Source organism: Carassius auratus, chromosome 38, assembly GCF_003368295.1.
Source record: "Carassius auratus strain Wakin chromosome 38, ASM336829v1, whole genome shotgun sequence".
Taxonomy (NCBI): domain Eukaryota; kingdom Metazoa; phylum Chordata; class Actinopteri; order Cypriniformes; family Cyprinidae; genus Carassius; species Carassius auratus.
Genome location: NC_039280.1, coordinates 10,818,867 through 10,843,077, shown reverse-complemented (window position 1 = coordinate 10,843,077; position 24,211 = coordinate 10,818,867). Strand labels below are relative to the sequence as shown.

The 24,211-nt window shown below is 37.3% G+C and overlaps 1 protein-coding gene and 1 pseudogene across 3 annotated transcripts; both read left to right on the top strand.

Moving 5' to 3' along the window:
• The first annotated feature begins 13,881 nt into the window (after window positions 1-13,881).
• LOC113057046 (flocculation protein FLO11-like) lies at window positions 13,882-18,897 on the top strand. 3 transcript variants are annotated; one of them, XM_026224063.1, is made up of 7 exons: window positions 13,920-13,955; window positions 14,369-14,467; window positions 16,369-16,434; window positions 16,731-16,860; window positions 16,975-17,155; window positions 17,227-17,894; window positions 18,050-18,897. In XM_026224063.1, exons 4-7 carry the CDS (start codon window positions 16,738-16,740, stop codon window positions 18,809-18,811), a joined length of 1,734 nt encoding a protein of 577 aa, XP_026079848.1. In that variant the 5' UTR covers window positions 13,920-13,955; window positions 14,369-14,467; window positions 16,369-16,434; window positions 16,731-16,737; the 3' UTR covers window positions 18,812-18,897. The 3 variants fall into 3 exon arrangements, with proteins under 3 accessions (XP_026079846.1, XP_026079847.1, XP_026079848.1); XM_026224061.1 differs by lacking the exon at window positions 14,369-14,467 and having other exon boundaries at window positions 13,882-13,955; XM_026224062.1 differs by lacking the exon at window positions 14,369-14,467 and having other exon boundaries at window positions 13,882-13,955; window positions 16,369-16,448.
• Window positions 18,898-20,751: 1,854 nt separating this feature from the next.
• Window positions 20,752-23,900, top strand: LOC113057045 (pantothenate kinase 1-like; annotated as a pseudogene).
• Window positions 23,901-24,211: the final 311 nt, after the last annotated feature.

Sequence of the window (24,211 nt, the reverse complement as noted above, 5' to 3'; positions counted from 1 at the left end):
AAAACTTAGCTGAAGGAAAGTTAAGCTTAAGTGTCCCATTGTTTTGCTGAGTCTGCTAATTATGTTTGGACTGGTGGTCTTATGGGAACAAACCCAATTTTGATATTCTCAAACAAGTGGATTGATAATATGTGGTGTTTCCGCTCGGTCAGACGGATCTTACCCTGTCAAAACAGCTCGTGAGACTGCAGACGCGTCTCGCGGCCTTGTCCTGCATCCGACTGGCGTCGTGCTCGGTGTTCAATCAGCGCACACTTGTTTGACGCAGCTGGCCGCCCGCTGCGCTTTTCTGTGTCCTAGGGCTTTACCCGAGGTGTCGACTTACAAACTAGAGGCATCAATATATTCTTTGAGCGGTTTAACTCGATTTAGAATTTAATTATCCGCTAAACTGTGCGCGGAAGCGTTTTGTGGGAACAAGCGGCACTTCACAACCTCTCATGTCAATCATCCGATAAAAAGGAAACCCATATGAGTTCAAGGCAAGCGATCATGTTACCCAGATCTTAAACTTAAAAATATATATTTACCATTATATAAATAAATCTACCATTATATATATATATATATATATATATATATATATATATATATATATATATATATATACACACACACATTATATATATATATATATATATATACACACACACATTATATATATATATATATATATATATATATATATATATATATATATATATATATATATACACACACATTATATATATATATATATATATACTATGATTTTCTATAACTAAAATTCTTAAAGTGTTAGTTCATCCAAAAATCTAAATTGTCATTAATAACTCACCCTCATGTCTTTCCAAACCCGTAAGACCTCTGTTCATCTTCAGAACACAGTTTAAGATATTTTAGATTTAGTCCGAGAGCTCTCAGTCCCATTGAAACTGTGTGTACGATATACTGTCCATGTCCAGAAAGGTAAGAAAAACCTTACATGTGTACAAAATAGTCCATGTGACATCAGAGGGTCAGTTAGATTTTTTTGAAGCATTGAAAATACATTTTGGTCCAAAAATAGCAAAAACTACGACTTTATTCAGCATTGTCTTCTCTTCCGGGTCTGAAGTAAGATTTCAAAACACTGCAATTTAGTGATATCCAGATTATTCGATGTAACCAGATCTTCTTGAACCAGTTCACCAAATTGAAATGAATCATTTGAAACGATTCGCGTCTCCAATAAGCATTAATCCACAAATGACTTAAGCTGTAAATTTTTTTAATGTGGCTGACACTCCCTCTGAGTTAAAACAAACCAATATCCCGGAGTAATTCATTTACTCAAACAGTACACTGACTGAACTGCTGTGAAGAGAGAACTGAAGATGAACACCGAGCCGAGCCAGATAATGAACGAACAACTGACTCGTTTTCGAGTGAAGAACCGGTTGCATCGGTTTTCGGATCACCAGTAGTTCTTTCAGACAGTTCGATTCAATAAACCAGTTGAAGAAAATGGTTCACCAGTTCTATTGCGCTCGACGTAATGACGTCATTTGTTTATCATTGGTTTACCCGCGCTCATAACATTAGGACAGAATCAGAATCAGAATAATGCTAATTGGAGATGCGAACCATTTTAAACGATTCAGTTCGATTTGGTGAACTGGTTCAAGAAGATCCGGTTACATCAAATGATTCTTTCGCGAACCTGATATGACTAAATTGCAGTGTTTTAAACGCGCTCACAGCAGACCCGGAAGAGAAGACGATGCTGAATAAAGTCGTAGTTTTTGCTATTTTTGGACCAAAATGTATTTTCGATGCTACAAAAAATTCGAACTGACCCTCTGATGTCACATAGACTACTTTGATGATGTTTTTCTTACCTTTCTGGACATGGACAGTATAGTACCATGCACACAGTTTCAATGGTGGGACTGAGAGCTCTCGGACTAAATCTAAAATATCTTAAACTGTGTTCCAAAGATGAACGGAGGTCTCACGGGTTTGGAACGACATGAGGGTGAATTATTTGTGACATAATTTCTATTTTTGGGTGAACTAACCCTTTAATTAATTTAGTGTAGCAGCCCAGTTCAATACATTTTGTCACAATTTAATTTTATTTCATGCAATCCACTTAGAAATAGAAGTTAAATGCATGAGGAAGAGGAAGACTTGTTAAGAGTTTCATGGTCATTTGCAATTTAAAAGAGTTTTCAACATCATACGTGGCCTTTAGGAAAATGTACAATAGGACTACATAATGTGCACTGTTACTAGCATAACTGACTGAAAGCGATTACTTTTTAAAGATTTTGAAAAACATGTTTAAATTTATTACAGTTTGCTAATTTCAGTTTGGTTTATGCTACACAAGGCTTTAAGTTGAGTTCACATGTTAATTGAAAAATTTCCCAGCATATATGTATTCTTACTTAATTATATTTTGCATGCACCGTATAAAAATGACTCCTGATTAAACTACTTTAAATCACTTTATCTGGTCATAAATGTATTTGCACACTCGGTTTGTCAGTTAGATGCAGAACCGCAGCCTCAGATTGTCAAGCAAAATCCATTCAAGAATTTGAGTGAACTTCACAAGGAATGGACTGAGTCTGGGGTCAAGGCACACAGACGTGTCAAGAAATTTGGCTACAGTTGTCGTATTCCTCTTGTTAAGCCACTCCTGAACCACAGACAATGTCAGAGGCGTCTTACCTGGGCTAAGGAAAAGAAGAACTGGACTGCTGCCCAGTGATCTTAAGTCCTCTTTTCAGATGATAGCAAGTTTTGTATTTCATTTGGAAACCAAGGTCCTAGAGTCTGGAGGAAGAGTGGAGAAGCTCATAGCCCAAGTTGCTTGAAGTCCAGTGTTAAGTTTCCACAGTCTGTGATGATTTGGAGTGCAATGTCTTCTGCTGGTGTGGGTCCATTGTGTTTTTTGAAAACCAAGGTCACTTCACACCTTTATCAAGGAATTTTGAAGCAACAATTTCATGCTTCCTTCTGCTGACCAGCTTTTTGAAGATGCTGATTTCATTTTCCAGCAGGATTTGGCACCTGCTCACACTGCCAAAAGCACCAAAAGTTGGTTAAATGAGCATGGTGTTGGCGTGCTTAACTGGCCAGCAAACTCACCAGACCTGAACCCCATAAAGAATTAGAAATATAATAAATAGGGTACTGTAAAGAGGAAAACGAGAAACAAGAAACCAAAAAAAATGCAGATGAGGTGAAGGCCACTGTCAAAGAAACCTGGGCTTCCATAACACCTCAGCAGTGCCACAAACTGATCACCGCCATGCCACGCCGAATTAAGGCAGTAATTAAAGCAAAACGAGCACAGTACTGAGTACATGTACAGTTAATGAACATACTTTCCAGAAGGCCAACACTTCACTAATTTTTTTTTATTGATTTCATGAAAGTATTCTAATTTGTTGAGATGTGAATTGGTGGGTTTTTGTTAATTGTGAGTTGTTAATTAAAAGAACTAAAGACTTAAACTACTTAATTCTGTGTGCACTGAATTTATTTAATACAGTTTCACAATTTGAGTTGAATTACTGAAATAAATTAACTTTTCCACAACATTCTAATTTAATGAGATGCACCTATACATCGTTCAGCAATTTTTTGACTAATTGATTGATGTCTTAAATACAAAAATTAGGAGAAGCCTAAAACGGGCCAGAGGGGCGTAAAAAAGTCAAGGCCTGTTGCCCGGGCTGAAATGCAGGGTGCTAGTGTCCCAGATATACAATTAGAAAATGTCCTACCACAACAGCACATCAAGTTCAAAAAATCATCTGAGTTCTGTAAGTAGTAAGCCTATAGAATATTGTTGGTGTAAAATAAACGAGCTGCTTTAATCTGCCATGTTAATTAGTAATTTTACACATGAAAAAAAACGTCTACTTGCAAACACAGCAGTCATAAAAAAAAAGTATAAAAAAAACATACAGTAGCACAGTCTAATAGTTTGTCTACATTAAAAGTATTGTTCTTAACAGATCTGTGTGTTTGGTATCACTAGTGCAGTGTCCATTCTCTGAGCATAAGCCCTACCACATGAGGTGCGCCACTTCTGGATTGCGCTGTTCTTTAGTTTATTAAAAGCTGATTAATTCTGAACGTGTTGCATGTCCATTTTGCAACCAAAATTCGACACTGCACTCCCTTCGGTCTGCAACAATACACCCGCCTCGCGTGAAGTCAATTGGATGAACAGTTCTCGACATAATATAAATGCAAACAGACAGACAGATACACACACAGAGATTCCTGCCTTTATTTGAGAGAAGAATATGTTCAGCAGGCTCCCTCTGAAGCTTCCAATATTCAGTGTTGTTTACTACCGAAGCTTTGAAGCTCAAAAATTGGTATTTGGACCAGCCCTATTATTAATCTGAGATATAAACTAAAACGTTACAAATAAGTTACAAGTTCCATTTACAAAGTTGACCCCATGACGGGCCACCAGTGATCCACTACAGTGTTCAAAGTCTCAAAATCGCACATTCAACAGCAGATTGTAAACACCAAAGAAAGAAAATTGCTTTAATGCAAATAATGGCCTTCAATATTGAGAATAAAAAGAAAAAACAACAAATATGTATGAGGCATATTTATGCACACTTTCCCAAGTAGCTCTGTATTTTTCTATGACAGATGTCTCCTTAGAATAGCTCACTTAATTTCAATCACGAATTTCAAAAGACTAAATTTGCTTTTGGTTTTTGAGCTAAATGTGCTGTGGAGTTTGAATGAGGGTCTGTTTTTGAATCATAATGGTCCAATCTGTCAGTGATCTTCAGTGTTTATCTAACAGCTTAGACAAGGCAAATAGACACTTGGGTTTGATCTTGAGGTCTATTGTGATTGGACGCCACAATGAGCAGACACATTTGAGCAGGTTAGAGGTGACAGGTCAAAGGTCACCGGGTCTGTGGTCATGATCATGGGTGGCATATCTCCACAAACATCATAAATTGTAATCCTCCTGTCCATCTGTGTGCATTTATGTGTAAGATGACTGAGTATAACAAGAGATAATTGGAAACAAAAAGCACACACCAACCTTCCTCCTCATCTCTGTTACAACGTCTATTGTCACGGTCACAGCAAGGTCAAGGGAGATGAACCTCAGCAGAAATATTGATTATGAAACTGTTAAAGATTCCTTGCCCTTGAGCCAAGGGAACATATTTGGTTAAAGGATAAAGATATATTATCAGCAATACAGCAAAACTGTAACTTTTTTACTTTTACTTTTCATCAGAAGTATTCTTCCCATGTTCATATTGACCCACCGACATGCTTCACGTCTGTGTGACCCTGGATTAAACTCAGGAGCTAATCGAAGAGCGTCTGCAGGTTTAGGTGTGTCATTTGTTTATTTGTTTAGTGGGAGGCCATCATCTCCGCGACCGCGAGCCACCACATTGTGCCAAAGCTAAAGGCGAATATCTCTGTGCATTAATCAAAAGGATTTTAGATCATTTATGAACATGCTCGTCTGGCATCACTGTTTTAAACTCTGCTCTGTTAATCTGAGTGAATTGTGGGTCTGCCGTTGTTTTGGACTTTGCCCTTGACTTCTGATTGATTTGTGCTCAAACAGATCGGTAGTGATGCATCTGCTAGGTGAATGAAAGCTAAACGTCATTAACCTAGCTACCCACGGCCTTCGATTTTAAACTGAGCATAATCTCATGGGAAAATGTTACTGTTATCATAATAAAAAATGTACATTCATTAAACAAAACTGGGCTGTTATGTAGTGGTACTATTATATTATATTATATTATATTATATTATATTATATTATATTATATTATATTATATTATATTATATTATATTATATTATATTATATTATTAGGCTAATATGGAAGGGTAAAATATGTTTTTTAATATATGTTTTTATATAGGGGACGTGTAAAGCAGCAACCAGAGAACATTCTGAGTTTCAGGAAACACTTGCAGGCAGAAAGCAACAGGAGAGGATTAACACAATGGAGCGCAGGAAATGACATTTAACTTGTTAATATTTCTAGCTTTAGATTAATGATAAATTGTCTATTATTTTTCCTTAAAAGAGAAAGATAAAACGGGTGTTTGGCCGAGGGCCCAAGCGCGTCCCTATGCAAAGTGACAGCCAATTAATGAGCGCTGAGTTGAGCTAATGACGTCATGCCTTTCAGCGTCTAGTTTGGGGTAATGACTTTCCAAAGAATCTGCTGATTGAAATGTAACTTGCCTGGCCTCGGGCGAACAGCTAGAAATGGCTAGAACAGAGGCAATCAGAAGATGGCTGAAGACAAAGGATAGGCCTACTCCGCTCCTCTTAAATCAGTTTCTCTCTATAGAGCTGCAGCCGATGTTGTGAACCTATATGCATATTGATTAAAAAATATATATATATATATATATATATATATATATATATATATATATATATATATATATATATATATATATATATATATATATATATATATATATATATATATATATGTGTGTATGTGTATATAAAACACCATAGACTGCTTGCAGCAAACAAGCATTAGCATATTCATGGTAAATATGCAGGCTATTTACGATAATAAGGTCGGATTATTCAATTCAATGAATGTTAAATAGATGAGCAAATAGTGTATGCGTTATCTACAATGACTTCTATTCATTCTTCATCTCTTCCCAATTGAACTCTTCATTTCATTTAACTTTTCGCCTTTTTAATTTCAGTCAGTTTCGTTTTTTTTTTTTTTTCAATAACGTCCGGGACACCTGGTTATGTGCTGAGCAGTTTATTTGTGGGAAAAATCCCGCCCTGCGGCCAGAACGCGGGATAAGCGCTTTTTATTATACACCACACAAATAACCGAGGAGATTAGCGCGCGAATGCTGTGCATAAAAGATATGCGCGTGAATCAAGATAACAACGATGCTATTTCCGCGCGTATGGCGTTCCACTTTCCACTGTGTCCCACTTACTCTAGGCGTGTATAAAGTATAAAGCAGGGGTGTTAAACTCAGCTCATGCATGACCAAAGTCCTTCAGAATTTGGCTTAAACTCTCATTAAACATACGTTACTTGATCCAGCTTTGGAGCTGAGTTTTCACCTTTTTATATTATATTATATTATATTATATTATATTATATTATATTATATTATATATGTCTAAAAGTGTCTTTTAAGTTACTTAAAGTGTTCTCTTGCTAGACAAAATGGCTAGGATATGGAAAAAAACGCCATACGTCAGTTTACAGTTACTTCTGGATTGAATATTATTGTTCCAGTGTGAAACAACTTGCCTCAAAGCCATCATATTAATATAAAAAAATGGTTATCTCTGTCAGAAGACAATGACCCCTTCATGTAACTATCCAAAATAAACTCCACAACATAGTCTGACTTAAAATTACGTTTTATTATAGTAATACATAATTACTTTTTAAAGTAGCCTAGTTATGGTATTTATCTTTTTGTACTTTGCTGCCCTCTTTCGGATAAACATGCATTACTTTTTTCATTCAGACCATGGAAAATTTAGATTTTATACTGCACATTCGCAAATTAATTAATATTTTTGTGTCATTTGACTTGTTACTAATGTAGGTCTTTTGGTATTTAGTTTGCGTAATTTGATATTTATTGAACTGTTGCAAAATGTTACATGAATACATAGAATATAATTTTCAAATTGCATACAAATTTGTTAATTCACATCATCTATAAAATGACTTAGTTGTTTTATAAATCATTTACAGAAAATAATGAAACATTTAGTTACCCCCAAACCAATTATAAAATCTTATACATTAATGAATTACAAAATTAAAATAACAGATAATCTTCAACGTAAGACAAGTCAGAAAAGTGTCATTAAAATCGGTCTATATTACAATGCTCCATGCATAGGAATTATACACACTTCAAATTATATTTTGCACTGGAAAGTATTTTTAAGCCCTGCAATGGACTGGCCATCTCCATGCAGGGATAGATTCCAACATCTCTGTCACCCTACGTAGCAGTTTGACTGAATTGGATAGATGAAGGGTTTGTTTATCTATATGTTTGTCTCAGTCAGAGATCATATTTTGATGTTTTCCAAATGAAAAAGAAAATTCTCACTGATTTGCTGCTGAGATTTCACTCCATCGAATATGCTTCCCTGATTTTCACATTGTTTATGTCAAAGAGTGTTATTAAGAGATTTCTTATGACCCAGGGGCATGCAATACATGCATCTAAAAGCACTGGCTGACAGCAGAGAGAGAAAACAAGATTGTGTGTGTGAATGCCACATCTCCCATAAAAGTTGATCCCTCAAGTAAAAACATTACTTTCACCATCCGGGAAATTCTCCAAGAGAAATAAAAATAACTGCTTCGGCTGACCTGCGTACATTAAGCATACAGTTTTTTGCTCTTTCTTTGTTGGAAATTGCGAGAGCCAAGCCAAGGGCACCATGTCACAACAAGAAGAAAGCACATATACACACTGGCCCAGAAAAAAATCAGCTCTGAGAGAATGACTTCAGGGGCTCTGAGCCACGAGATGCTTCAATACAGACAGAATAAACATACTAAAAAAATAAACATATAAGTGTACTAACAAGGCACTTTTTTGTTTTCATCTATAAAATAAATTCAAGTTTCCCCTAACTTAACAGTATAAATGTGTATTAATATTTCTTAGTAATTAATCAATTTATTAACAAGTCTGTTAAGGAATAGTTAATCTTAAAATGAAAATTTGCTGGACACTTACTCATCCTCAGGCCATCCAAGATGTAGATGAGTTTGTTTCTTCATCAGATTTGAGAAAAAAAAAAGTAAAATTAGCATTACATCATCTGCTCACCAATGGATCCTCTGAAGTGAATGGGTGCCATCAGAATGAGAGATCAAACAACTGAGAAAAGACTTTACAATAATCCACAAGCAATCCACATGACAATTAATCAGTTAACATCTTGTGATGCAACAAGCTGCATGTTTGTAAGAAACATCTTCAAGAAGTTTTTTTACATAAAACTGTTGCTTCTGGCTAAAAAAAATGAATAAATTATATATATATATATATATATATATATATATATATATATATATATATATATATATATATATATATATATATATATATATATACATATATATACATATATATATATATATATATATATATATACATATATACATATACATATATATACATATATATATATATATATATATATATATATATATATATATATATATATATATATATATATATATTACGTTTTCCAGAAAAAAAGTCAGCACACGTGAATCTGGAGACAAATATGCCCATACCATGGACTTTTACAAGCGAAAACTGTCCATAACAGTTCTAAACAAACATGTTGGTGGATTTAGAGGACAACAGGGGATGGCCTATTTCACCATATGAACACATATTTTGGCACAGTCTAAGTTTAAAGTTAAAATAACTTAATGATAATGTGATCACTTTACAAGACTTTACTGATGGACTGGACTCTACTTATGGATTACTGTGATACTTTTCTCAGTTGTTCGGACTCTCATTCTGATGGCACCCATTCACTGCAGAGGATCCTTTGGTGAGTAAGTGATAGAATGCTTAATTTCTCCAAATCCATTCTGATGAATTAACAAACTCATCTACATCTTGGATGGCCTGAGGCAATCATTTCAGCTTTGTTTTTTTTTTTTTTTTTTTTTTTTTTTTATTCCTTTAAACAGATCATATAAAAAATGTAAGTGCAACAAAGTGAACTTGGACACACCAAGTCGTCCTCATATTTAAATGCACCACCTCTGTATCTTGGATGGGCTGAGTACATTTAGTAGATTATCATTTTTTGGTGATCTATCGTAAGTGGAGAAGTTTGCAATGAGACCTATATATGCTTTGATAATTATCCGAAAGATTATGTCACATTTTTTGTATTTATGTAACAATTCAGACATTAGCAAAGCACAATCCAGAAGAAGTACAAGAGGAAGCTTTTTCCAACTGTAGTTGTTGCTTGTTTACTTCATTCAAGCAGTGCCATGGAGAAAAAGGGAGATGCCATTATATGCTTCAAATGCACAGCAGACAAATCTGGGTTTGTTTCCCTTCAGCTACGATGACGTTGATGCTTGACGACACTGAATGGCATCTTTTAAAATATCTGCAATCAGGCGTGCTTAACTAAGGAAATTCAGCACAGCGAAGTGCATCCACATCAGAGTAGTTCCCACTGGATTGCATCTCATGGAGTTCAACATGGCAGTGAACAGCACATTAGTGAGCTTTGATGGTGGCGTTCAGCAGTTAGAAGGGGAAGATACTAAAATAATCATACCAGCTATTCTCAGCACAATCAGTGGGCTTGGGATCGGTGGGAATGTTTTGGTGCTTGTGGTACTAATCTACGTTTTCATCAGCCAGAGTGCATCTGAGGCTAATGTGATGCTGGCCAACTTGAGCGCAACCGACTTGATGATACTCTCTGTGTGCGCTCCTGTGCGCGCAATCACATACTACAAGCGCACTTGGACACTTGGACTACTGGCTTGCAGAACTACTGAGTGGATTCAGCACAGCTGTCTGGCGGTAAAAGCATTTACACTGTTTGCTACGAGTCAAGCACGCCATAACTTTTCCAGTCATCCTCAGGAGCAGTCCAATTTTCGTCAAAAGAACGTTGTGATCACCTTAATAATCATATGGACGGTTGCACTCTTGTTTCCAGTTCCTGATATAGTTTTTTCCAGGTTAAAAGAAGAGGGAAATATCAGTCTGTGTGTATCCGAATCATCTTTTCACTCCCAAGATGCAATGAGAGTTTTCAGTAAGATGCTACCATTGGGCATCTACGTTCTTCCAGTCATCCTCTCTGCTGTGTGCCACATCAGGACCATCTTCCTCATCAAACCGAGTTCCCACGAGGAGTCATCTCTTGCACGTCAATATGAGCATTCTTTGATGTATTTATGCGTCATCGCCCTAAACACGCTGATGTTGCTTCCCGAGTGGGTCTCTTGGGTGTGGATGCACCATAGATCCGGCGAAAGCTGCAAACCATCAGTCGGTTTGCTGATTTTCGCTCAGGTGTGCGTTTACTTGAGTAGCATGTTCTTTCCCATCATTCTTCTGACCATGCATGTGCCCCTCAGAGAAAGTCTTAGCAATCTGTGTTCACTGTTGGCTTGCCGACGTGATAAACACAGAATAAAACTTGAGGGGAATGGAAATGAGATGCGCACAGTTGTTATGAGAGTGTTGGATGAGCGAGGATGTGTGACCAGAAAAGAGCGGCATTCAGATGCATCCTGTCAAACTCTTCCAGATCTCGAGCACTTCTGGAGCGAACGGCGAAACACTACAGTCACAGAGGATAGTGACCCGTTACCATGGGAACGACTGAATCAAAGCAACGTTAAACTCTAACCTTTGACCTCTGTTATGTCTGTGTGGGAAAATCCAGTTTAAGATGCTAGTTTTGTTTTGGAGAATGATAGTTGAATCTAAGCTGGTCCAAGCTTGTAATAAACTGTGCAGTCATGTATTGACTAAATGTATGTATTGAATATGAAAACCTTTTTCTGATTGCCCTGCATAGTTGCACAAGGCCAAAAAGGTTTTTCTTTTTAAGAAGTAAATCAAAACTTATTTTATAGTCTGCTTCTGTTTAGTCTGTTGTGTATTTAATTAATGTATGTTCCGACTCAGAATCTGTTTCACTAAGAAATGTTTTAAGTATATGTTAACAATAAAAATATGCTTCAAAATGTGTATTTTGTACTCCCCTTTTGATGGATTTCAAATGCAACTTAGAATGTAGGTGATAATAGTTCGAAACATTTCAAATGTGATTTGTTTCATAGAAATATGCTTGCATTTTTTCTTACTATATACTATATATTTAATATATGTTTTTATTTGTATGTGGTATCAAAAGATTAGATATAAAAGGAAGGACCATGCTCACATAAACCATGAGAGCATGCTATATTGTTGGTCAAGAGCTCACAGTGGATGCTATTTTAGTGTAGGCTCTATTAGAGCCAAATGAATGATTAGCTTTAGGTGCTTTTTGCAAGACGTGCTTTTAAAAGGTTCCTGTTCTTTCAACTAAAAGCCTGCTTGGTTACTACAATACCGTCTGACATTTAACATTCAATGGTGAATTCATACTGTGACATGCATGCAATATATAGGCCAGCAATGCATAATGTCCGCAAATGAGATTGGAATTCACGAGCAAATGCTTATGCACAGTTTTACTTAGGAGCTTGTCAGTTAGGGTCGATTTACTAAGCTAAACATATTTTGCACAGTTATATATTACTTATAGCAGCTTGGCAATAGTGTTGTCAAATGATTATTGTTGATTAACTGCATCCAAAATAAAAGTTTTTGTTTACAGGATATGTGTGTGTGTGTGTACTGTGTATATCTATTATGTATATATAAATACACACATGTGTATATTTATATATAAAATATTTATATATAATATTAATAAATACATGTAAATATTTTCAAAATAAATACTGTATGTATGTATTTATACATGCATAATAAATATACACAGTACACACACATACATTATGTAAACAATTTTAATCACAATTAATAATATGACAGGCTACTTGGCAGATTTTTTTGTTTGCATAGCAAGTTTCCATGACATAAGCCTATGATGCCACTAATCTAGTACATTCTGTCTTTGCCAAAAGTATTAACTATAAAATGTACAACTATTTATACACTCAATATTAGGCAGCTATTCACTTTAGGCTCATAGAGTATGAAAAATTATGGTTTAAATAGTACAGTATTGTATTTACTATGTTGGAGATAAACATAAGTCCAGTGATTTATCATGCACAGTATTCTGGTTTCAGTGGCCCATATACACACACAAACACAAGAGATTGGCTGTAGCCCTAGGAAATGCTCATATTATGTATTTTCTGTAGTATAATAGCCATTACCCGTGAAGAGAGTGAAACATGCAGTCACTGTGGGAATTGAAGTGGAGGGGATAGAGACGAAATAAAAAAAATCTGAATAAACAGGGCCATCTACTGGCCATTTAGTGAAATATACACTGGGGTGACTTGGTGAACTGGCCATTGGTACATAAATGAGGGCACTTGCATATTGCCAAGGACCAACCGTTTCCTCAACATAAATAATCAAATATTCTATTATTACTCTGTTATAACTCCGTTTCACAGACTTTCTCACTTTAGTAACTCAAATCACTAAAGAATTTATTTTTGGGACTAGACGTCACTTTTTGTCATTGCTGCAGATGTGCAAGTAGGCTATAGGCTAAAAATGCGCATGTCTGATAACGCGCGTCTGCGCAGTGTACACTACGTGTAACTCCCAACTTTACAGAAATAAAAAAAAAAAATCCATAGTTACTGTTGAATTGGACGCAAGATTTGTACACATTTAATATTTAATCGAGGTAGCCTACGGCACTTTCAGTATCATAGCCCTTCCTCAGAGTTTATCAGCTTTCAGTCGCTTCTTTATCTGTTTTTACAGCTGCCATAGTTTTAACAGCTGTATAATTATATAAATAGGCAACCATGCATTTCAAAGTCTACCTGATCTAGAATAATTTTAGTTTATTTTCGACATCAGTTTGTCCCCTACGCCCACTACACCTGCCAACAAACTAATACAAATAATAATGGTTATGGGTTTTAAACTTGTCCTATTGAAAGACAATACGATTACAAAATCATGTTTGCAAACACGGAAATATGATAATTTAGTGGCGTTATATTGTAATAAGTTGATACACAGTTCCGAGGTCCAATGAAAAAGACAAAGAGCGTGTGATGAAAGGGGAGGGAGGATTGAGCTTTAAACCCTCAGCGGAAGAAGTGCATAGAGAAACTTGGCTCAATCTGCGAAGGACCTCACAGACTGACCTTCCTCTAAAGGGTAAGTTCAAATACACTTCATGTTTCTAGTGTTAGTTGTTTTGTGCGTAAATTTTTACTGTACTTGCGTTTCGTGTACTAATGTCTGTCTTGCATAAAAATCGCGCACCAGTAAAGTGAGGTGACATTTCACTTACAAACAGACGGATTATCTCATGACAATACGTGTTACATAAATGGACATTTTGTTTATTTAAGACCTTTGGTGACATTTGACGTAGCCTTTTGTATGTTTGTGACTCCTGCGAGTGCTAAATCGAAAAATCATGCTCTAATATCAATTATAAAATTTCGCTGTAAACTCTACGTAATCACTTTTGCATGGGATTCAAAGTTTGCTCTTTGTCGTTATTCTTCATTTACGCCAGGCAGATGTATAACATACTTATAAGTATATGCTGTATATCATGACAGGTAGGTGCTTCCTGGACACCTCGAAGTACTTGACAGAGTTCCTCAAGATTTTACAGGGAAATGGTGCGGTCGTTTAGAGGACATTCCACACAAGAGCAGGTTTGCCAGTTTCCTTGAACAGAAGCCAATTAAGCGGTCTGTCATTGTGACCTCAACCTCGTGCTTTAAACCTTATAATAATTTATTAGAAACTGTGAATAGTCGCGGACTTGGCTGACTGCACATTAGCTCTGAGAGAGGACAGCACCTGCCTAGCTCTCCAGTTTAGGCTTATGATCGGGGTTAGGTGCTTCTACACTCTTGATAATCAGCTATCATTTCACACTGATTTTAGGAATAAATTATCAGTAGCGTTAGGTTTTGGGGTAGGGACTGGGTTAAGTCTTTATCAACATTAGATGTGGATCAAGGAACATGTCTTACTGGGCAAAATCACTGCGACCGTCTAGTTTAGTGTGGCTTATGACAGTAAATGAACCCTCACGTCTCTTATCGTTCAAGATGACAGATAATAACTCTGCTCCAGTTAAACTATTTCATGTTTGACCTCTAAGGGACGTGAACTATGGATTCACCTACAGTGCCTTAGTTTAGAAGAGCAGTACTGTCATTGAATCTGACAACAGATTAGAATTTCTGAGCTGTTTAAGTGAAAACAGACTAAGATTCAGACTAAAAACAGTCTCTGATGATTTTTCTGGGTCCTCCTTTTCACTATGAGATTGAAGACTAGATGTGCTGTGATTTGTTAATGCTTTAGTTCTGTGGCACAGATGCAGGTGATGTTTGTGTGAGGGTCTGCTTTGTCAGTCATGTCTCAGGTAAGTCTCTGGGCTGAATTGTTGAGCTAGTATGGTTCAGCTGGCTTTAGGGGGCATGAACATTTAGTTTGAAAACACAAATGAATGTATAATTCTCATAATAGAAAAGGTAGGCCTAAATAGTTATTATTTATTTTTAATTATTATAATTTTAACTTTCTGATTCATATTGTTTTTCTATTATTCAGTTTATATAAAGTGGTATTAAACATTAAAAGTAATATTATACTGTATAATATTTCTTACTTTTCTACTATGTGAAGTGACGTGACATACAGCCAAGTATGGTGACCCATACTCAGAATTTGTGTTAAGCATTTAACCCATCCAAAGTGCACACACACACACACACACAGCAGTGAACACACACAAACCGTGAACACACACCCGGAGCAGTTGGGGGTTGGTGCCTTGCTCAAGGACATCTCAGTCGTGGTATTTTAGGGTTAGGAGACATACTTTCTAACCACTAGGCCACGACTTCCCCTATGGACAATAGCAGTAATAAATAATAATAATTAGTAGATGTGTCATGGTAGTTTATGTTTAAAAAATGTTGTGTGTAGTTTATTGAATTTGAATATTTCAAGTGAATAGCCAAACTGAACGGGTCAAATAACAGGAATCCACAGAAAAGCAGGGCTTCTCTATTGGCTTTCGTCATTTTTCAGTTTTGTACATGATTTCCCTCCTTCTGGGAACAGCAGATATATGTGTAACCAAACATTTTGTGGGAAAGAGGAGCAACGGTTGCAGAACAGCAGTATTTTTTTTTTTTTTGCGTTTTGCTTTGACCTTTGGAGATCATTAATTTTTCAGCCAGCAGGGTAATGTCCAGTTCACACCAGTTTTGTACTCGGTACTGTATATGTCACACAAGTTGATACAGTTGTCTGTTTCATCTATTGTTTAAAAGTGTTTTCTAATGAAGGCAAAATGGAAACTTAAGTATTTCCCCAAAATTCTCATGCATACACCAGTTTTCACTTTCAAGACTTCCCACATCCAGAAGTGCTGAAGCAGGAGGGATTATATGAGATGATGCAATCATATTTCTAGCATTGTCAGTAGACTGCACTCTGCCTAACTGTCTAACTCTAATTCGCAGTTTTAATGATAACCGCCACGTTAAACTTTGAAGATAACATTTGCAACAGTTTTCTCTAATTCTTTTCCCAGGTCTGATTTGGAGTCCAGATTCAGGGACACAAAGAAAAGGCTGTTAAATTTGAGAATTTAAAGCAGGTAGCCATTTTCAAGTATGTGTTTTTATTTAGTGTAGGGTTGTTCATTCCTGCTCCTGGAGGGCAACTATGCTGCAGAGTTTAGCTTCAACCCCGATTAAACACACCTAAACAAGCTAATCAAGGTCTTACTGGGCGTACCAGAAACTACCATGCAGATGTGTTCAGGCAAGTTGAAGCAACACTTTGCAGCAGTCAGTGGCCCTCCAGAACCAAGTTGGACACCCTGATTTAGTGTGATTTAATACAAATAAACCATTGAATAACACAGTTTTTCTGTCATTCTGTCTTTATAAGTGCAAACATGTCATTTACATGTGAGCAATTTTATAACGAGGCAATACGGCCGAATTTGGCTCGTTTTTCATCAACGGTCAAAGTGAGAGATATCTTACCTCACCTGCCATGCCTCACACTCACTGATAGGGTAAGCAGTACTACATTTAACCACAAATAACATGACAATTATATCTAGATGTGCAAAAGTAAAACGCTTAGGTAAATTATTTTTTGTTTACTACTTCAATTTGTGTTTTTGCAGGAAGAGGTCAATGCCAAGAGAGAAACTTCTGGAAACTTCACTGCTATGCAAACACTTTTGGACAATCTACGCAGACGTGAGAAATGGCCTGATGAGTTCATCACTGCACTCCGGAACTGTGAACATAGGGAACTGGCTAATGAGATGAGCACTACTTATGACAAGATCAGGAACAACACAAGTAAGAGCTACAGAACAAATTATGAAATGGAGGGGCGTCATTTTATGAATGCCTTTTTTATTTATCTATAGATAATGCTGCTCCTGCTGCTCCTACACCCAAACCACCACCTGCTCCAGCTGCTTCTTCTACTTCATCTGGTTCCACAACAACCACAACCACAGTGACAGTTCATGCAGTCCCAGCAAACTCTCCTCCTCTGCTGATTCCAACCTCAGGGGGAGCCCCAGTAAGTTCATCTGCCCCTTCCAACATTGCAGCTCCTGCTCCTGTTAAACCTCTTACTGCAGTTCCAGCACCTTCTCCTGAACCAGTTTCCCAAGCTGAAGTAGCACCTCCAGTTGTAGCTCCTTCCCAAGCACCTTCCCTTCCTGAAGCCTCCATCTCTGAAGTGTCTTTACCTGTTCCAACCCTTACTGGGGCAGCTGAGAACAAAACATCAGCTTTAGATGATTCAGATGGCTTGGCTTTAACAGACCAAACCACCATCTCCTCTGCTGAAGCTCTTCTCTCCACCTCAAGTGCTCAAGCATCCTCCTCAGACACTTCCACTTCTCAAAGCCAAATAACAAAGCTTTACACCACCTCCCAGACTTCTCCGAAGTCAAAAAAGACCCAGGTGCCAACAGCAGACATAGATTTTGACATTTCTGAGAGACTCCCTGTCCAAGACATTAATCTCCCATTGAGAATGCAAAGGACATTTCAGGAGCCGGAAGAGATCTCTGACCCAAATAAGGTAATACTCAACCCAAAGCACTTTACTGTTGTTCTTAGGCAAATCCGTGACATAGAAAGTTTATTATTAAAATGGTCAGCTGTCAACTGTACTTCAAGTTATCCCAATGGTTAATCTGTTGTTTTCTGTGGCTTGGTCTTTTGTTTTCTTCACAGAGGAACAACACTGTTGGGTTGCCGGTTTTTAATAATGCTCCAACAAATTCTACCACAACAGCTCAGGCAACATCTTCTGCACCTGCTGAGGTTACGCACTCTCTCTCTTCCATCGACCAGGAATTTTTCAGCAAGCCTAAAGTCCTTCAGCATCCAGAACCCCAGCAGAACAAAGCAGAGATTCTTCCTGTCTTTCAAGAGGAGCCTTGCTCAGTGGTTACAGATGATTTGCAGTTCAGCCGCGCAGCAGACTCTTCCACAGAACTTGGAGAGTCTACTAGTCTTGCAGACCAGAACTCAGCTCCACTTGCTTCCCTTGATTCTGCTACTCAGTCCTTGCAAGACCCACCATACAGTGCTGCTCCCTTGACCCTTAACCAGCCTGAGGAGGACAACTATGAATCTTTCAATGGGAGTCATACATTGCTAAATGTAATCCGGTATGCTGAAGAGCCATCTGCTGAAAATATGAATGGTCAGCCACCAAGCATCCTGCAACGTAACACAGTCATTTCTGAGGACCAGCATACCCTGAGCTATGTTAGCACAGAAAGTGCAGTTCATCTTTCTGAGCCATCTGGGCATGACAGTAAGAAGTCAACCACCATCAACATTCGAGAGGAAGAATCCAGTGCTGCTAGGCCAGAGCAGAGAGGAGAGGGGCACCCAGAGTTATTCAGAATAAACAACTCCCACCTTATTGCTGCTGCAGGGATTGGTCTTTCCGCAGCGTTCTTGGCCTGGAAAATCACCCACAAATGAAAATTTGTTATCATGTACTCACTCTTGTGTTGCATGAAACCCCTATGATTTTTTTTTATTTTAAATGAAACACAAAGGGACTTGAGTAAAATGTCCAGGCTGCTCTTTTTCAGAAATAACAGTGGTTAGAAACTGGTGCTGAAGAAAAAGACAAAACGTACAATAAAAGTAGTCACCTGTAATGTTTGTGCTATATACCAAGTCTTCTATAACCATTGGATAGCTTGCTATGAGGAACGGACTGAGATTTGAGTTGTCCAACATGATCTTTTTCACCAAACTCTTTAGTGATTTTATCCTCATGTATTATTTCATGCGTGTACATATATGCCTATATGTAATCATGGTTTGCTATGTGCCTTACAAAGATATGCCTTGTATGCCAGGGCCGATAATGAATTTCACTGCCATTGCATCTGTGAAATCAGTTTCACTGATAAATTGATTTCCATCGAGATTTAAAATAATTTCACAAGTTCACATTTACTTATAATTAAATAAAGGTTATGCGTATTTGGCGTGCTGTCCGGGGAGACTCCTGAGCCTGTGGCACCCTCCCGTCCGGGAATAGGGGTCTGAGTTTGGAGGCCGGCCCAGCCCAAAGTGCTCCCCCGAGTGCTTCTACCTGAGCTGGGGTAGAAACTTGGCTGAAGGTGCGAGATTGGGGTGGCGGAGGGATTCTGGAAGTCGAGAGATAACGAGGGAAGGACTTACTTAATTATTTATAGGCATTTTTCTCTTGAGCTGATTGGTAAACTGTGTAATCACTATTGATGAACTGGCCGTGTTCATTACCCGTGCATGCTCCTTCCGAAATATGTTTGAGAAACTTCACTTGGAGGACCCAGTTTGACTGGTATTACATTGTACAACAATTTCATGAATTATTGTAAGGCCGCAAGAATACATCCTGTGTGTGACAGACCATTATTATAAAGAGCTGTTGCATAACCTATCAGACATTAATGAAAAACTCATTTGGAACATTACATGGACTGGACAATTGCCCTAACCCTCTACTTAAGGAACTATTTCTCCATCACTGTCCCATATTTTCTGTGCATTGGACCCCTATAAGAGTTTCAATGTGTGCAGACACACAGAACGCTTTCCACTTTTTAAAAAGTTAAAATGTATTCTCCTAATGCCTGCTATACCTGTAGTAGAATAACTGTTAAAATAGATTAAACTAAATGTAAACCAAGTGTACCAAGATTATATTGTTTATATTGCTGATATGTAAGTGTTTTGTCTGCACAAGTCTCCAAATCCAGTGCACAACAGTAATGTATTGATATGTAGTTGAAAAAGACTGAACACTGTATTCTAGGTATATTTTTAAGTTCACACATTCTTTGAGATTCAAACTCGTGTTCTTTGGGGTTGCTAGCGGCATTGCTCTATCGTTTGAACTGCAGAAATTATTATTATTAGCATCAAGTTATCTAGGGTAAACTGCTACATGAACAACATTGGAAATGACTCAGAATGAATTACGTGTAGGTCTACACTTTAAATGTAATTCATATGACATTTGTAATCAGAAACTGCACTTTATCCACACTTTTTGATGTGAAATGATTTAACCTGATTGTAAATGCACTGTATGTATTACTCCTGGTCTTATATTTTATCTGATTATTATATGTTTGAGGGAAGTTACTGTATTTCAGGGGGAATATTTGTGCTAAACTGTTTTGCTTTTGTGTACTGTTCAACTTGATTATGCACAGTCAATAATGATTTCCAAAAATGTTTCTGAAATAAAATGTCCTACCTAACAAATTATGCTTATAGTGTTGTTATGTGAAGCGCGCCATCTACTGTTGAAGAAGACAACGTGATCGCCAATAATGGAACGTATGAACCGAACTGAGAACCTGATTGGCTCGTTGCGATTTCAGTTCACAGGAGAAGAGCATTCATTGGAAATTCGAGTAACTGTGATTGTGTTGTAAACACAGCGACGTAAACATTTTCAACGAATAGTCGGAGACTATAAATACAGACAATGCATTTATATGTATTACTAGTGATTTTTCTGCCTAACAATCGATGTAGACTTTTTTGGTAAAAGACATGGATCTGAACGGCTTCCACTGTTACGGCGAGGAATGTGTGGAGGAGCAAGAAGAAGAAGAACCGACAGCGCCCAGGTTACCTCAATCAAAGGCAGAAACGTCATGTAGCATAATTGCTACACCGGGTGCAGACAGCGCAGCGGCCGGCGGCAGTCCATTCCGAGAGCAGCGGATGTCAAAATCGACGCCGGTGATGCTCAGGCTCGATTCGCTGAGAAAGAACAGGCCGCGTAGGTGAACCATCTTGTTATGGCGCTAGGTAACAGGGTTAACGGAGCTGATGCCACAGTAAAATCACAGTGATGAAATGACAGATATATATAAATAAGCTTAACCAATAGTCATATGTTTTATAGCCATTTTTGCGCTGGCTGTTGGCATCATATTACTGATTAATGTACAAAACAATATACTCTATAAACTTAAATGTTTAGACGATGGATAACATTTATCATTACGTAAAACAATTTATCAAACGTAAAACAATTCATACATTTACTTATGGAATAGCATGAATACTATAGTCTAATTCACAGCTGATGAATTTAACAAGCGCTTAAGGTTTTCTCCAGGAATCTTATATATCAAAAGGCGACCGAACACTGTACAATCTTACAGAGCTAGAATTTTTATAACAAAAATGTAATATTTAAGTGTGGTTTTTTTTTTCTATTTTGTCGTGTTGACTTATTCTTCAAACGCATCCATTCAATCATGCTACTCAATTTATTGTGCAAGGAACAAACATTTATTTTTGATTAATGAGAAATGTTTTTTTTTTTTTTTTTTTTTTACTTATGTTTTGTTGTGTATTTGAATTCATAACTCTGTTACCTTTTTATTTTTTTAATCCATTATACATTTTATTTAATGTTTAATGTTAGAAAATTGCAGTCACAAATATGGATTTTAAGCTATTTAGAAATTATCCCAAATTACACTATTTAGAAATGTCCCATTTTACTCACAGGGCTGAAAATGTGCCAGCCTCAATGAAAATTACAGAAAATAAAACAGCTCATATGTAGTTAACGGTTAACTTTTTCCTAAAAAAGTGAAATGCACAAGGTATTGAAGTCACTTCACTATTATTGATCCCCAGCTTTCTTTCCCATGGTTTGGCATGGACATTGGTGACACATTGGTGAAGATGGTCTACTTTGAGCCCAAAGACATTACAGCAGCAGAAGAACAGTAGGAGGTGGATAGTCTGAAAAGCATTCGCCGCTACCTCACCTCACACACTGCCTATGGCAAAACAGGTATATGAGATGTTCACCTGGAGCTCTCTGACCTCAAACTTTGGGGCCGCAAGGGCAACCTGCACTTCATCCGCTTTCCCACACATGAGCTGCCAGCCTTCCTGCAGACCACCCTCTGTGCCACTGGAGGTGGTGCATTAAAATATGAAGATGACTTCCGTAAGGTGTGTCCAGTGTCCAAGATGTAGATGAGTTTGTTTCTTCATCGGAACAGATTTGGAAAAAACTAGCATTACATCACTTGCTCACTAATGGATCCATTGCAGTGAATGGGTGCCATGGAATGAGATCCAAGACAGCTGATAAAAACATCCTCAAGTAATCCACACAAATTTAGCCCATTAATTAACATCTTGCTAAGTGGAAATGTATCATTAAGATGTTTTACACTTCTAACCAAAATAAAATAAAATACCATAATCCAGAACTGTGTTGTTTTTATCAGTTGTTTGGACTCTTATTCTTAAAGCCCCCAGGATCCAATTGTGAGCAAGTGATGAAATTGTACATTTCTCTTGTACCTATATATTCTGTACCTGTTTAAGAAACTCATCTACATCTTGAATGGTCTGAAGGTGATTTTTGGTAAACCTTTTTTTTTTTTTTACTAATTTGTTCTCTGTGCTGCTTTTTCTCTCTTAGATGGCCAATCTGCAGCTGTTGAAGCTTGATGAGCTTGACTCCCTGATAAAGGGGGTTCTGTACATTGACTCAGTGGTCTCAAGTGGTCCACCTGAATGTTACTATTTTTAGCTTCCAACAGACGCTGATTGTTGTGAACAGAAGGCATACAACATGGAGAATAACACTGGCTCTGGTGTCAGCATACTGGCTGTATACTCCAAAGACAACTACAAGCGTGTTACTGGAACCAGGTTGGTTATAACTTAATAATATTGCAACAGTTTAACAAAATAAATGGCCATTTTACTGTGGAGCTATAATAATATTTTCTGTCTCCCCTTTAGTCTTGGTGGTGGTACATTCCTTGGGCTTTGTTGCCTGTTGACTGGATGCTCCACCTTTGAGGAGGCATTGGCAGTGGCCACAGAAGGGGAAAGTACATGTGTTGATAAACTAGTCAGGGACATCTATGGTGGTGACTATGAACGATTTGCCTTGCCAGGGCTGTTGCCTCCAGGTACAGGCATATTCTCTAGTGTTTGAAAATGTGGGGGCTTTTTTAATGTTTTCAATGTTCTTAAATCAATCCAAATGAACTCAGGATTCTTTGATGACCAGAATAGAAAACTTTTTTTATCATCATGAATGTTTTCTCAGACACTTTTGATTAATTGAATGCATCCTTGATGATGAAATGTTTGTTTATTTTTTATACTTCTAACCCCAAAGTATATGTAAACATATAATTGTTAATTGTCCTTATATGACACTGTTATCATATTAAAATGTTTCTGTAATAGACGTAATAGATGACAGTGATGATAGACGTGAATCAGATTAGTTAATATAATGTGTGGGTATTTTCTTTTGTAGCTTTTTGGAGCATGATGTGCAAGGAGAAGAGAGACTCTGCCTCCAAGGAGGATCTGGCTAGAGCCACACATGTCACTATCACCAACAACATTGGCTCAATCACACACGTGTGCACTTAATGAGGTACACGTGCACATCCACACTTTCAATCTCCAGTATGCTGTCCTTGCCCTCGTCTGTCAGCTTCTTTACGGTGCTGCCTTGTGAAATCTGGATCAAGCAGCATTGTACAGGGCTATGAGAGACCAGGTGCCAATCAGCTCCTTGGAAACTCCTCTTACAAGAATGACATTTTCAGAATCAGTGCTCATTATGAGTTTCTCCCATTTAGAACATTGAAAGAGTGGTATTTCTTGGGAACTTTCTGCAAGTGAACACAGCCATTAAGATCTGATACTTTACATAGCTTAAATCACAACCACATGATTAAACATCATTTAAAATGTGTCAGCTGTCATCTTATACTGTATATACTTATGTATATTAACTGATATTGCATCAAGCAGAAGAACAGTAACTGAATCTTGTATTGTTTATGGTTGCAACCATAATCATTATTG